The sequence below is a fragment of the Mesoplodon mirus genome, assembly GCF_964341445.2.
Source record: "Mesoplodon mirus genome assembly, chromosome: 16".
NCBI classification, from domain to species: Eukaryota; Metazoa; Chordata; class Mammalia; order Artiodactyla; family Ziphiidae; genus Mesoplodon; species Mesoplodon mirus.
Genome location: NC_138992.1, coordinates 66,114,079 through 66,129,466, shown reverse-complemented (window position 1 = coordinate 66,129,466; position 15,388 = coordinate 66,114,079). Strand labels below are relative to the sequence as shown.

Sequence of the window (15,388 nt, the reverse complement as noted above, 5' to 3'; positions counted from 1 at the left end):
TGGTGTCGTATCTAAGAAACCATTGCCTAACCCAAGATCATGAAAGTTACTTCTGTATTTCCAAGAGCTTTATAGTTTTTGCTCTTAAAGTTAAATCAGTGAATCCACTTTAAGCTAATTTTTGCAAATGGTGTGAGGTATAGGGGTCCAAATTCATTATTTACACGTGGATATTGTTATTCTGGTACCATTTGTTGGAAAGACTCTTCTTTCCCCTAGTGAATTTTATTGGCCTTTTTGCCCATAAGTATAATAAGGGCTTATTTCTGGACTCTTCTGTTCCATTCATCTATTATGTCTATCCTTATGCCAGTACTACCCTGTCTTGATTTTTTTTTAAATTTATTTTATTTTTGGCTGCGTTGGATCTTCGTTGCTGCACATGGGCTTTCTCTAGCTGCAGTGAGCAGGGGCTGCTCTTCGTTGCGGTGCACATGCTTCTCATTTCAGTGGCTTCTCTTGTTGCGGAGCACGGGCTCTAGGTGCACAGGCTGCAGTAGCTGTGGCTCACGGGCTCTAGAACGCAGGCTCAGTAGTTGTGGCGCACGGGCTTAGTGGCTCCGCGGCATGTGGGGTCTTCCCGGACCAAGGCTCGAACCCGTGTCCCCTGCACTGGCAGGCGGATTCTCAACCACTGTGCCACAAGACGGAAGCCTCCCGTCTTGATTTTATAGCTGGACTGATTCTTAGCCCCTACGTTGCAGTATGTTTCCTTTTGTGTTTTATAATTCCCCACCTTTATCCAGTCTGGCAGCATTGATATGTAATCACAAATGCTATACCTTCATCTAAGCCTGCATGGATAAACATCAGGAGTTAGGAATATAAATGCTATACAGATTTTCATTTGTTTTATTTTGTTCATCACACTATACATTTATCAAGGGCAAGAACCTGTTTTGACTCACTGGTTTATTCTGAACATATTTCACATTAATGATCGTTTCTTAAGTTCTCTTTTCTTAATTACAGGATAACAGTCATCCTAACGTATCACCTGATGGTCTCTCTTTAAAATCTGTATCCAGTGTAAATATCGATCAACTTAGAATGAGAAACGAGGAACGAATGCGAAAACTGAATGAACTTCAGAATAAGCCTGTTAATACAGGTAAATGGCCAAGTTTAATAGCCAACAGCAGATTCTGTGAGAACTCTTAAACCTGCTTCGTGGAAGTTTTCACTAATGGCTGAGGGACAGAGGAAATGAGTTTTGAAAGCCCTTGAGTTGTAGGGCCTAGAAGAACACAGTAGCTATTCAGCAAAAACAGGACAAAGGATTAATTTTGCATCAGATTCTTTCTACCAGAGGGGGTACCCTTTTTTGAGTGGATTCTAAACAGATAAGTTTCTGTGTATTAAATATATCCGGGCTTTGCTTTCAGCAGGGAAAATGTTGATTAGTATTGGCATCTCGCTTCCCTACTGAAGTGAGAGATTATCAGAAGTCAACTTTAAAACCTTGAGTTCTTTGTGTAACCCATCTATTATAAATGTGTAGTACTACAAAGAAAACTTTTTTACCTTTTTACTTGGCCTTCTGTACATAAACAGAAAATAGGTATGTTTTGCTTTAAGTCCAAGTATAGTCTTCTCATCATGCTGGGCGTTGCCGTCTCTCACTGCTTTGGTGAACAGCAGGTTAAAGCTCATCACTGAGCACAGGCAGGCAGGATGCTTCCTCGGGCAACTAAGAGCGCCTCTGCCAGCCCGAGGCCAGCTTCCTTATGGAGATGCTGTTAGTCATTAGGATAATGGGACAATATTAGAGTAATAAGCCTTATTAATTCGCTTTAGCAAATAGCAGAGGTGGTCTATTCGGACAATTCTCTTTATTGTGTTAAGCTCCATTACAATAATTTTCTAATAGCAATTTTCTTAAGATATTTTTTTGATTAATACTTGTTAATTTAAAACTATACTCAGTCTCTAGGAGTAAGATGTCATGCATTCTGATGGTGGTAATTTCATACCAAATACCAGCAAACATGGTAAACTGATAGAGCAGTACTTTTCATATCATACCTGGAAAACTGTGGACAGTGGGAAAGGAATGCTTTCTTTTTGGCTAAAAGGCATTTTAATCTGTACTAAGAATTACCTATTCCTCAATTTCTTTTAGAACCAATAAGTTGAATTAATATTTAACAGGGATATACTTGAGAGAAAATAGACCATCTGAAAACTCTCCTTTTTCAGAAAGCTTTCAACTTCTAAACATTTTTGTTTTTTTAACATTGTCCTTTCAAACAGGAGCTTTTTGGTACGATGTGGATTGATTACTCATTACATTGAGTGCACATGTCCCTTTGCTGAGGTAATAATCCTTCAGAGACCAGGAGATGTAATTTAAAAAAACAGAGAAATTGACATCACAGGGTAGGAAGACAGATTTTCCTATTATTATTATCTAATAAGTAAAATACAGATATAGAAGTTGAGTATAACCAGTTAAAAGAATGCAGCATAAGAGCTATATCTCTTAATGGAGTAAACACAACCTCTTAGATAAGGTATAAGAATGGAAGTAATTTCATCCCGTCTAATGCTTTCCTAGAATGACCTTATTTCCTCGAAGCAGTGTTACAGTCAATAGGCTAGGAGTATTTCCAAAACCTTGCTAAATTAAAAACAAAGTTTTGCATGGCATCCCTCAGGTGACACAGAGTAAGACTGCGGACACTTCTGCAGTCAACATTTGGTGCCATCTCCTTTGCTATCCTTGAGTCCCTTTGGGTGCTGGTACCAGTACCATGGAGTCACCTTGGTCAGTTGATCGTTTATTATTTCTGTTCCAGGGTTTGCTTTCCTACCTCTAAAAGGAGGAGGTCTGAACAAAACAGGACAGTTTAGAACACAGTACTGTGGGGAAGCGCAGAGCTCTAATGGGTTAGACTACAGGAGACCTCTGTTCACATGACCTGCCTGCCGCCCGTGTTACCTGAGTCATGTCTCTTTTGCCTCCGTTAGATGATGAGAGTTCACTGGTTGACCCTGATGACATCATGAAGCACGTGGGTGATGACGGATCGAACTCTGTAGCAACTGAGCCCTGGCTCCGCCCGGGCACCTCAGAAACGCTGAAACGATTCATGGCGGAGCAGCTGAGGCAGGAGCAGGTTCCTGTAAAACCAGGCACTTCCACTTGGCAGGGCCTGTCTACTGCACACGGTTGAAATCAATCTGTGCTGGACCCAGTGGTGCCTTTGAAGGTGAAAGGAATGTGAAATCTGAACCTTAATGGTATGTGCTACTTTTGGCCCATACTTGGCAGTTATTTATGTTCCATCTGTATATAAGGTGTACTTTTTTCCATGATGATGTATATGATGTATAGTATGTACATAAACAAAAGGACATGATTATTAATTTATATAATGTAGAATTGTATAGAATTACTTTTGCACAAATTTTGCCATAAATCAGGATGGTAATGAGCTCTTGGAATCAACTACCGTATGTGCATTATTTAAAATTCTGCTTGTCAATAAGGTGAATAAAACACAAGTGTCTTAACAGTACTGTAAAACCAGAATACTTTGTCATATGTACATTTGCTATTGTTATCACTATTCAGAATAATTTTTCATTTAGTAAATATACTGGTTATAGCTGTTGCTATGTAATCAGAGAATCAAATGTGCTTATTTCCATGTCATTTATTGACTACTGATTCAGTATAAATGATGGGAGTTGTTAATGATTATATTCCCGTGAGCCATGCTCTTAAGTGTCACATCTTTCTGCCTCTATTTTTGTGCCAGTGAAGGCATCACGTTTGCTATTTATATGATTTAAGTACTTCTTGATAAAAATAAATTATTTTTATTACAAATGTCAATTTCTTATTTTAACTGGAATTGAGGTTTCTAGACAAGGTGTTGTTCTAGAAGTTGAAGAGAGGCAGGAACACCCAGGGGTAAAGGATGGGGATTGGAATCCTTGCCGCACCACTGTGGACCCTTGGGTGAGTTAGTTTTTCCAATCACTCCCTCCCTAAGAGGTGCCTTTAAAAAGGTAAAGACTAATTCAAATTCTTGGAAATAATTCTTAGAGTCCAGCACTGTGACTGACAGCTAAGAACACCCCCAGGTACCGATTGCACGTTTCCACTGATGTAATTAATGGGACACAAGATCAGATCGGTCTACCTCAAGTGTGAAACTTCTGATAGTTTGAATTTCAGCTGCATGTAAATTGCATGCTAACGTTTGTAATCGAATCATTTATTTTACTTTAAGATTTTTCTTCTTATATCGTCATCTGAAAGTAATATGAAAGCCTCTTGTCTCTGCTAGAGAAGAGTCCTGGTATGATACCATAAAGTAACAAATCGCCAGGTCATTTGAAACACTTACCCTCAGATAGGCCAGAAGGTCATGGTGGCTCCTGGCTCTAGCATCCAGCTGGGCTTGAGCAGGGCTGTGTCTTGGGGGTAATAAATGTAGTGCTCTGTTCACAGTGACTACTCATGATCTAAGAGATGCTACAGCAAAGACTGAACACATCTCCTGTTTTTTAACACAACCATCAAAATAAATAGTCTTGACATGTTCTATTTTCCTTTTCATGCTGTTGTACCACTCATCTTGGACTCCGAGGACACACGATGGCAGCCTGTAAACTGCTCCAAAGTTAACTTCAACTTTAGCTCCTTCTCTCAGGATTCAAATAGTGCAGCCTTAGTCTGGGTTAATAAATACACAAAATATTAAATTATGAATAGCCTATAGTCCAGAAAGCAGGATATGGCGGAGGCTCTAATGCCAGAAGCTGGAAAGAAACTATCAGAACTAAAGAACACATTTACATGTAGCTGTGAATAAGAATATCGTTTCCCTAGTTGCATGGCTTTTAATTAAAAAAAAAAAAAAGTCAATGAAACATGGGGCTGTGGATTACACTGGTTTTGATTGCACTGATGAAATAATCCAAAAACTTTATTGACCTATAACCTGATTAGAATATGCCAGATGAGAATCAATATTGTACAGAAAGTTGTACAGAATTTTTTTACATAGAAAACTTTACATCTGTACCATATACATTTTATCCATCTGAAAAAATTTTCTACATCCACTGTTAATACGGAATGCTCGACAATCTTGTCGTTTTGTTTAACCATCAGAGCACAATTCACAGTATGAACACATTTCCAGTAAATCTAACCTCCCCAAACCATGCCAGATTTGTTATTTTAATATATTCAACATTAAATTCTGTACATAGAGTAAAATCTAAATCAAGCCCCGCCACCCAAAAGAAAAAGAAAAGGAAGTGACAGCAACCGAGAGTCATTTTGCAGTGATTCAAGTTTCGGTCCATGAAAGATCATTCTGTTTTAATGGCTCATCTTTAAAAGCCCGAAGAGAAGTGTATTACAGGTGGTTATGTCAGCAGGGATATTTTCTACCTTCTTTGTTGTAGATCATGACAAGTGTCAGCCACAACAGCTTCTGGGCTTGTTAAACCCTCAAAGTAATCACCCCCTAAAAAGGGCAAAACCAAAATCCCCACAAAATAAAAGACAAAAAGCTTAACCCAAATGTTTAGTGCATTTGACAAAATATTACAGGTACTTAGCAAATGAATAAGAAAATAAAGAAATAAAATAAAACAGTGCAGGAAGAACTATATAATGTTTAAGATTTTTATATTACAGACCTGCATCTCTGTACAATTTTTCACAGAAGGATGATTACCAGTATCTCAGATAGCCTGAGTGTGCAAAAATCTTCAGAATAAGAATACCATAGTTGCTTAATATCTTTTACCATGAACAATAATTTCTTATTCTCCCCCCAACCCCCAATTATAAACATTTTATCCTTCAAAATACAGCTCTCCTGAGTTGTACTTCTTGCAGAAGTTCAAATCTTTACATCTAGAGTTCTTTGGGTAAGTTTCACTTCCACACCTGCCAGAAATATGTGGGGCTCTCCCTGCCACCGAGGACAGGGAAGGACACGTGAGCATATAAGCTGACACTGTGGGGAAAAAAAGCTCGTGAACCCAACACGACAAACAATCCATCAGGTTACAAAAAGGGACTGGAGCGCTGCAGGTTCGAGCTGAAGTTCTGAGCTTCTTTATCAGTAACCCTTAGACACTGCAATTCAGAGAAACCATTTTTCAGGTAGGAAACCTCAGCTCCGGGGTCCTTTTGAAGAACGAGGGATGTAAACGCCAACAGAAAAATATTAACTTCCCATCATTGCTTGTTTATTCCAAGTTCCTGTTCAGGTGGTTGTGATATCTGAAAAACTACTCCAATTCGCAGAAAAAATCTTCTAAGAACAGCACGAAGTTCAGGAATCAAGTCAAATTGCATAATTTCACACAGGAGAGGGTAGTAGAATGATGCGTGAGCTTTAAACTGGGGGGAAACGAATTTCTCTGTTAGTAGTGCTTGCAAACCACAGAACCTCAAAGTGCCTTGAGAGGCAACCCACTTGGGGGCAGTGCCCTGATGGGTGCAGACCGGAGACGCGTCTGCAGAAAGCAGTGAGTATTGATCATGCAACTGAAAGACCGAGAAGTGTTCAGAACTTAATACCTACATTGTTCACTTGGTATGTATGTATGTATGTATGTATGTATTTATACAAACATACATACATACATACATACGCGGGCCTCTCACCGTTGTGGCCTCTCCCGCTGCGCAGCACAGGCTCCGGACGCGCAGGCCCAGCGGCCATGGCTCACGGGCCCAGCTGCCCCGCGGCATGTGGGATCTTCCCGGACCGGGGCACGAACATACGTCCCCTGCATCGGCAGGCAGACTCTCAACCACTGCACCACCAGAGAAGCCCAATCTATCCTTATTTTGAAAAACATTTTCCATTACATTTCCTTGACAAACGTACGACAAACGTTTAGTATTTATCATTGTTTTCCCTGGGTAATAAGCAAAAGAAGGAAGCCAAGCAAGAACCACAGCTGAGTTTTTATAAGCTATGGGGTATTGAAACTGTATCTTTTATTTGGTAAATAAAATTTTAATTTTTAGGGAAAATTCTACCTAATACTGCAATACAAAATATGAGGTCTCCAGGCAAAGATTATACATTCCATATTTATAGTTCAACTGATCCACTTTGTATTTTTGCTGTAGTTCTTTAACCTCTGGATACTAGTCGCCTATTTTCTGTCCTTTTCTGCTCTCCGCACCCCACAAGCTACAAGTAAGCAGTAATGACACACCGTGGTCAGAAAGCAAACTGTGGAATAAAGCAGATGGGTGGGAAGTCCTTCTCGGCCACTTGGCTGTTGGTGCCTTAAGTTACTTCTCCAAGCTTTACCTGGCCCACGGGTCAGAGGGACACACACGTGGACAGAGCATGCGGCTTGGGATGGCTATCTGTGGGGCACCAAGTAGCATTACATGGCCTCTACGGGGTCCCAAACACCACCATGACCTGACGTGTCAAAATTCAGGCCACCGGACTAGGCATTTTTAAACCTATTCAGGGATCACAGTAGCCCGTTTCCATTTACGTGGGCTGAAAGTTGCTAGATTTTTTAAAGAGTGAAATGCGTATTTCTGAAAACTATATATATATATATATATATATATATATATATATAAAAATAAATAAATATATATATATATATATATACCCACACACTGCTATACATTTATATTTCATCTTTATTTCTACTGGCTTAAAAGTCTTAAATGAGTTTATGGCCCATTCACTAGATGCTCTGGGTCGCATGGAACAAATCAAAATACCAAAGGAATGGCTGAAGCCTGGAGCACAGGCCTGGGGCCCAGACGCAGCCGTGGTCGGGGGCGGATGGAGGGAAGGCTGGTCAGCAGTTTTTTTGTTTGTTTGTTTTTTGTTTTACGGTACGCGGGCCTCCCACCGCCGCGGCCCCCAGGCTCCGGACGCGCAGGCTCAGCGGCCATTGCTCACGGGCCCAGCCGCTCCGCGGCATGTGGGATCTTCCTGGACCGGGGCACGAACCCGTGTCCCCTGCATCGGCAGGCGGACTCTCAACCACTGCGCCACCAGGGAAGCCCTGGTCAGCAGTTTTGAAAATGGGGCAGAAGAGACTTCAGGGGGCAGGATGGGAGTTGACCATGTGCGGGAACCCGAGTCGCGGGTCAGGGTGTCTTTAGGATCCCTCCCCTACTGAACCCCTACAGAATCACTGACTGGAGAACACGGCAGGGTGAGGAGGGAGCAGGGAGCGCCAGTGAGGTGCGAGCAGCAGGGGCCGCAGCCCGGATGCCAGCGAGGCTCGGGGTGCCATACTTACCCTATTGTCGCTGATCTTCAGGACTTTAGTTAGAAACAAAAGCAGTAAGTTAGTCCAGGCTTCCCGATGACTTTCCGATGTTAGGGTAAGGAAGTAACTCAGGGCTTCACTGCAGACACTGGAACAGAAAAGGTTCCCTGTCACACATGCTCGCACACCTGCTGGTATGACATTCAGAGAGAACAGCTGAGACGAGGAGGGCGTGGCTCTTAGGAACCTGCCAGACTCCATGTGTTTACATTAACTGGAGTGTCAACATAAACATTTATACGTTATCCAAATAAAGATATCAGAAGAAGCCACTGCAGCTTACCAGGAAACGCACAGTTTCCAAGTTTCGTTGAATGCAAAGCCACCGTGCAGGAGCGCGTACAGGCTTGGCATCAGGAGACCTGGGCTGAAACCTGGGGTGACCCTTCCCCTCCTGCATTGTGACCGGGATGCTTCTGGGCCTTAACAGTCTCATCAACAAGATGGGGAAACAGAGCCCAGGTGGCCGCCTGGCATTCTAAAATGAATTTAATTGGTCTCTGAAAACATCTATTCCCCCAGGAAGACACAAAAATACAATGTAGGGGCTTCCCTGGTGGCGCAGTGGTTAAGAGTCTGCCTGCCAATGCAGGGGACACGGGTTTGAGCCCTGGTCCGAGAAGATCCCACATGCCGCGGAGCAACTAAGCCCGCGATCCACAACTACTGAGCCTGCACTCTATAGAGCCCGTGAGCCACAGCTAATGAAGCCCGTGCGTCTACAGCCCAAGCTCCGCAGCAGGAGAAGCCACCGCAATGTGAAGCCCGCATACTGCAGTGAAGAGTAGCCCCCGCTTGCCGCAACTAGAGAAAGCCCGCGCGCAGCAGCGAAGACCCAACACAGCCAAAAATAAATAAATAAGTAAAAACAATGTAAACAGCAGTATGCCTTCTGAATGGCATGTTTCATTCTTAGCGTGAATTTAAATTCTAAAGGACAGAATCTTAACGTGTCATGAAGTAAAAATGGAGTGCAAACAAAACATCAATAGAAACTCCACACACTTGTTCTAACTAAATGCAGGCAGGCAGGTTTTCACATTCACAGATGGATCGGCTTGTAAAAATAGAGCTATCTATGGCATGAAGAAAAGCCTAAAAATTACAACATTTGAAACTTTTAAGACATAGAACTTGCTCCTTTGTCCTGTAGCAGCAAAAACAGACGTAATTTGCTTGCATCTCACCAACTGTGTGAGAGCACGTTCGTCTGTAAGACTGTGTTTAAGTTCCACAATCTCTTCCTCTGGCCCCAAGGTATCCGCTTGGCCGGGCAGGGTGTGTCCATCCCCATCCCCGCCCCCCCCACACCTCGCGGCCCTTCCCGCTCTGAACCGAGCCGCATGGGCCGAAGCCGGAAACCCAGCCCCGAGTCTTACTTTAAAAGCCTCTGCTGGACCTCCTCCCAGGCGCTGGCCCGGCTCTCGTCCATGTACATCCGGAAGAGAATGCGCAGCCCGCAGGCCAGGCTGCTCGTCTCCTGCTTCAGAAGGTTGGGTTTGGATTTGCCCTTGAAGCCTGCAGAAGGGGGAAGGGCCGCGTTAGGGAGGAGACGCATCTCACGTGGAGGCAAAACAGCCCGCGTGGAGCCCGTGTGCGTCCAGCCGTGGCGCCCAGGCCTCGCGCCCTCCACGGGGTCAGGGTCACATGGAGAAGGCGCTGGAACCTGTGCGGGGAGGCGGGGGAGGTGCCTAGTCGGGTATTTTTGCGTTTAGAACTCCCTCCCCTCAAGCTGGGGACCTGAGATACAGAACAGCTTTGCCTGGGAAGGCGCAACTCTTCAAAGAAGACACACTCCAGCTCTGGGCAGCCTGCGCGGGCCACACCCCCGCAGTGGGGAGAATGGGCCAAAGGTGAGCAGCCGGGGGGGGGGGGGGGGGGGGGGAGGGGAGGGGAGGAGGGGGAGGGCCCGGGGGAAGAGCCTGGTGACCTTGGCAGGAACAGTAACTTGGGTTGAATAAAGGGGAAAAGGTAAGTACGGACTACTCCTTACAGACGTGAGGCTGTGAACGGAGCAGAATGAACAAAGCCTGGGTGGGTTTAATGAGGAGCTAGAGACACTGGGGATAAACTAAGTCACGCAAAGGTAGGGCATCCCACGCTCTGCCGGAAGAGTCTGGCGTTTCAGGAACGGCAGCTTTTCCTCCTGTTTCCTGCATGTCTGCAGCCTCTCACTCTCTAGCACCATTTTGCACCTAATAGGCACCAAGTAACTATTTCTTAAATAAAAAATCAGCTATGTTAGTAAAATTATTATAAAGCTTGTTTTTTACTTAAATTTTCCAACGTGTTCAAAAACAAATCCACCTCCCACTTCAAAGCCCTGCACTTCCCTTCCGAGGTCTGGCCTCAGGAAAGGGCCACTTGTCGCACGCAGCCGGTGTCGACAGGAGGGCCCAGACCGGGTAAACAAGACGAAAGACAGTTGTCTGACTAAACACGGGAGAGACCCATCTACCCAGGCAGCTACCTGGCTTTTTATACACCAGAGAAAGGCCTGTGGTACGGCGGCGCGGTTCACTGGGCAGGCACGGGACCCCATCCACAGCTTACCCGCCTTCCACAGGGCCGTCCTCTGGTCATTGTTGGAGTTAAATGCTTTTGCAAATCTGTGTGACTCCAACAAGCAGTCCAGCAGCTTGAAGAGTTGTTGCGATGTTAGAAAGCGATACATTCCTTGGTCCTGAGTGTCAACTCGAACGTCAAAGTCCACGGCATCTCTCTTCGGGAAACAAACCACCGCAGCACATGCACCCAGTCACAGAGGTCAGTGAATTTAGATCTCAGGGCTCCCCGAAGACCCGTTTTATGAGCAAAGCCACAGAACTTCATCTGTGCTGCCTCAACAGAAAGGGTCCACCCTTTGCTATTCAACTTCCAGAAGCTTCATCCTGAGCATCCTAGTCGCCTCCAATGCCTTCAGCTCCCTCCCCACCGTTCCTGACCCCAGAGCTCTGCACCCACCATACCCGGCCTCTCCCCCCGCCCCACCCCGTTCCTCGCCCTCCCCACGTCCTCGCTTCTCTTCACCAGTTTGAGGCCAGGGACTGTGAGTATAAATGTTCTCGTGCATAACCCCTCACCTCCTCTTTTCAGTAACTGGCTGGCAAAACCGCCTACTACGTTGTACCGCACAATACACACGACTGGAGAAAAGCGGGCTTTCTCTTTAAATCCAGGGGCTCTGGGTGCTGCCCTGCAATGCCTCCACGCCCTCCCAGCCCACTCTGCTGGATGCCTCACTCGCGTTTTTCTCTTCTCTCCTCAAGGACCTAAAACTTTCTTCCCAGCCTCACCTGGTAGATGACTTTGCTTCTATCTCAGTGAGAAAACACAAGAATCTCCCCCAGACTCCGGCCACCAGACAGACCAACGTGCCGAGACTTTCTAACCCACCCGCTTTGCGTGCCCTCCTGTTACCATCGCGAACTGTCTGTGCTTCTATTCCAGGCGCCCCCCCATTCGCTCTGAAAGACGCTCTAGCAACTGTCCCTCCCTCTTCTGCACTGTCTCTCTCTCTCTCCTGGAGGAGAGTTTTCCGGGCTGCCATACTGCCAACCTTAGTGACCAAACAAAGCGAACCCTTCCTTCTCTTGAGCCCCTCATCCTCCCCCAGCGATTAGCCCATTCCTCTGTACCCTGTCTTAACAGCGGAACTCCTTGACAGACTTATGGATATCTGCCGTCTGCAATTCCTCTTCTCGTGTACCCATTTTAACAATGCTTTTGTATCAACATTACAATTAAGCACAACGTCAGGGTCAACCAGAGTCCACCAAATTGCTGGAGCAATTCTCTAGGGCAACTGTCGGGTGGCTGCTCACCTGCCCTACTAAGGAGCATCTGACGGGGCTGATCACACCCTTCTTCTCAGGACACCCTCCTCATCTGACCTGCAGGGCAGCACTGTCTCCCGGTCTCCCCCTGCCTCCCTGGCTCTTGTCCTCAGGCAAGAGGACAAGAACCTGCCTCATCACCTGCGCTCTAAACCACGGAGGCCCCCCACTCGGGCCCTGACCCTCCTCCCAGCTCTGTCCACTTCGTCAGTCCCACGGTTTAAAATGGCATCTATGTGGCGATGGTCTCTAGCTTGACCTCTGCTCTGCAGCCCAGACCGTGGCGCTAACTCCCCATTCAACAACGAGCAGTGGCCCTCGCACCCGCTCACCTGCGCTGCGGCTAAGTTTTCCGCGTCCTCCTTCTTACTTGTGGCGGGAAAGAACACGATGCTGTCGATGGTCTGGATGAGTTCCAGCTGCACAACACATTTAATCAACAGGGCGGCAAACAATTTTTGTTCTGGAAATTCTGTGAGGAAACCCACCCCAATGCACATGCAAACAAAAATTATTTTGAATCCTTTATAATTTCTATGACATTACAATGCTAAGGAAACATTAACACGTATGAAGGTAACCTGCACACATCACACTGAGGATATAGCCTGCTTCTGCACATAAGCACTACTCAGTAAAAGCTTCATTTAATCGATATTTAGAAAAGCCTTAGAAAATTACCTTTCTAAGTAAACAAAAATATTCAAAATGACTTAGAACAGTGAATATGTTCAAGAAGGTTCCACTACAAATTTTAAGATAAGACTTAATAATTATTCCTCAATAAAATGTATCAAATGGATTAAAAGCTACAATTTTAATAGCATTTACTGCAAACCCAAGTTTGACCTTTAACTATAGGTAATATAAAATCCTCAACCAGAAGAAGACGAGGGGAACTAGATCTGTGAGGCAGGAAGTGAGGGGCAGACAAGAACTCTGACCACTGGGACGATACTGTGGGTCAACCAGAGCACATGTTTTCTTCGGATCCAGGTGGGTAGCTGTAGCTAAAATGACCCCATGTTTCCAAAGGGATTCATAAGCACAGAAGTCTATGAAGAGTTCCGCTGAGTGCGTGACCATAAAAGTAAGCACACTGGAAGCAACCGGTGCTCAGGCACTGCGTCCCTCTGGCCTGAACGACTGAGCTCGACGGGCCGTTTCCTTAAGGAGAGACATGATCATGGAAGGGTTTCCACTTCGCTGGCCATCAGGTAAGCAAACGTAGAAATAAGTGCAAGGTTCAGAGCGACGACTCAACAGCTGAGGAGCTGTGAGACCCGGCAGCGCTGGCCCAGCCCCAAGGTCGGCTCTCAGGGTGGCTCTTCGGCACCTGCACAGCCGCCCATGGCGAGGGCGCTGCCTGTCCATCGGCCTCAGGGCAGTGGCTCCAGCACTGGACGACTGGACAGTCCTTCAGTTTTTTCCCACTTTGCTATTATTACAAACTCCCTTTTCTGGCACCAGTTTCAAGAAGTTAGTTTTTTTGTTTTGTTTTGTTTTTGGCCGTGTGGGATCTTAATTTCCCGACCAGGAACTGAACCCGGGCCATGGCAGTGAAAGCGCCAAGTCCTAACCACTGGACTCACCAGGGAATTCCCCAATTTCTACAAGTTAAATTCAGGTTTTAGGGATTTGGGGGAGATAGCAAAACAACTTGCTTAAATTTATTCGTATTTAGGTCATAACGACTCCTTTCCAGAGAGTGTTCAGAAATGCTGATGTACTGAACATTTAGTTCTTAGTACCAGATCTCAAGTCAAAAAACATAAGAAATCCAAGACACCCCAGTCCCGGGGGCTGCAGGAGGAACTTGGTCTCATCAGCAACGACCAGCTGCATGTTTGGGGGACGGTACCTATTTGAACAAATTTCGTTCACAAGGGTTGACAGTGCCAAGGGTCATATTAGGAGACCATTTCACTGGGTCACCCAAGGACGGGGCCAGAGCTGAGCAAGGACGAACAAGGGGGAGGGCGGGCCCTGGGCGGAGCCCAGCTGGGGCAGCGGTGGCCTCTGGGTGGCCTCTGCGCGTGAAGAAGGAAGGAGGGAGCTGCCCCTGGCACAGGGTCACGGCGACACCTCCCCACGGGCACAGCAACCACGACTGTCCCCTGGGCGAAGGGAAGGGCCCCTGGGACACAGTGAACTCTTCCTCGAGGACCTTGAGGGGGCGGCACAAGGAAGAAAATGCCAGCCCTCAGGTCAGAAGGGCGGGGCGCAGCGCTCTCCACTCCGTTCGAGGGACGATCCCAGATCAGGCAAGTAAAAACCTGTGGACCACGTCCTTCCCTTACAAAGCGAAGTGTATGTAAGTTCAGTCTTGGGGCTGAGGGAGAGCAAAGCCGTGTCCTCACGGCACCTTCCAGGGCCGACCAAAGCTGTGAGGGACCCTGACAGCTGCGCTCCAGAGCCCAGGAATGAAAAATGCAAACAGGCCGCTCATCACCACCTATCTCCCTTCTAAGGAGCAAGACACAGTGACTGAAGCTGGAGGCTCCTTTCAAGGAGGACACCAAATCTGTCGTCCCTCAAAAACAAATGTAAACACCTAGGATTAATAAAAATTCCCTGAAAAAAATTAACTGAAAAGGGATCGATTACCCAAATGTAAGAGCTACAGGTGTAAGGCTCTTAGAAGAAAACCCTGGGGAAGATCTCTATGACCTTAGCTTTGGCTATGGATTCCTAACTATGACACCAAAAGCATAAGCAAAACAGATAAACTGAACTTCATCAAAATTTAAACTTTTGTACATCACAGAATTATTATCAATAAGAAGTAAAAAGACCTTCAGAATGGGAGAAAATAAACATTTGCAAATCATATATCTGACGTGGGTGTAGCGTCCAGAGTACGTAAGAAACTCTTAACAACTAACAACAAAAAACAAACAACCCAATTAAAAATAAGCAAAGGACATGAATAAATATTTCTCCAAAGGAGATATGCGAATGGACAATAAGCACATGAAAAAATACTCAACATCATTAATCATTAGGGAAATACAGAGTAAAACTACAATGAGACAACACTTTATACCCCCTAGAATGGCTATTATTAAAAAGAAAAAGAAAACGGAAATGTCTGGGAGGAAATGTCTCTGAGGACGTGGAAAAAATGCAGTTTGCTGGTAGGAATACAAAATGGTGCAGCCACTGCGGAACACATTCTAGGGGCTCCTCACAGAATTATCTTATGACCCAGCAAGTCTGCTCCTATGTGTACACCCAAAAGAATTAAAAACAGG

General features: G+C 45.5%; 2 protein-coding genes across 9 annotated transcripts in view; one reads left to right on the top strand and one right to left on the bottom strand.

Moving 5' to 3' along the window:
- CSPP1 (centrosome and spindle pole associated protein 1) overlaps window positions 1–3,829 on the top strand; it is a 115,790-nt gene extending 111,961 nt beyond the window's left edge. For 6 of the 7 annotated variants that reach the window (XM_082600899.1, XM_082600902.1, XM_082600900.1 and 3 more), the window contains 2 exons: window positions 973–1,111; window positions 2,971–3,829. In XM_082600899.1, coding sequence (XP_082457025.1) covers window positions 973–1,111; window positions 2,971–3,176 — 345 coding nt within the window. In that variant the 3' untranslated portion in view covers window positions 3,177–3,829. Of the gene's footprint in view, window positions 1–952; window positions 1,112–2,970 lie in introns of all 7 variants that reach the window. The other variant, XR_014291568.1, reaches the window with a different exon arrangement.
- A 1,093-nt stretch (window positions 3,830–4,922) lies between these two features.
- ARFGEF1 (ARF guanine nucleotide exchange factor 1) overlaps window positions 4,923–15,388 on the bottom strand; it is a 135,748-nt gene continuing 125,282 nt past the window's right edge. The window contains exons 35-39 of one of the 2 annotated variants that reach the window (XM_082601025.1): window positions 12,467–12,606; window positions 10,852–11,020; window positions 9,678–9,816; window positions 8,269–8,386; window positions 4,923–6,376 (exon numbers count right to left, since the gene is read on the bottom strand). In XM_082601025.1, coding sequence (XP_082457151.1) covers window positions 6,212–6,376; window positions 8,269–8,386; window positions 9,678–9,816; window positions 10,852–11,020; window positions 12,467–12,606 — 731 coding nt within the window. In that variant the 3' untranslated portion in view covers window positions 4,923–6,211. Of the gene's footprint in view, window positions 6,377–8,268; window positions 8,387–9,677; window positions 9,817–10,851; window positions 11,021–12,466; window positions 12,607–15,388 lie in introns of those variants that run through there. The other variant, XM_082601026.1, reaches the window with a different exon arrangement.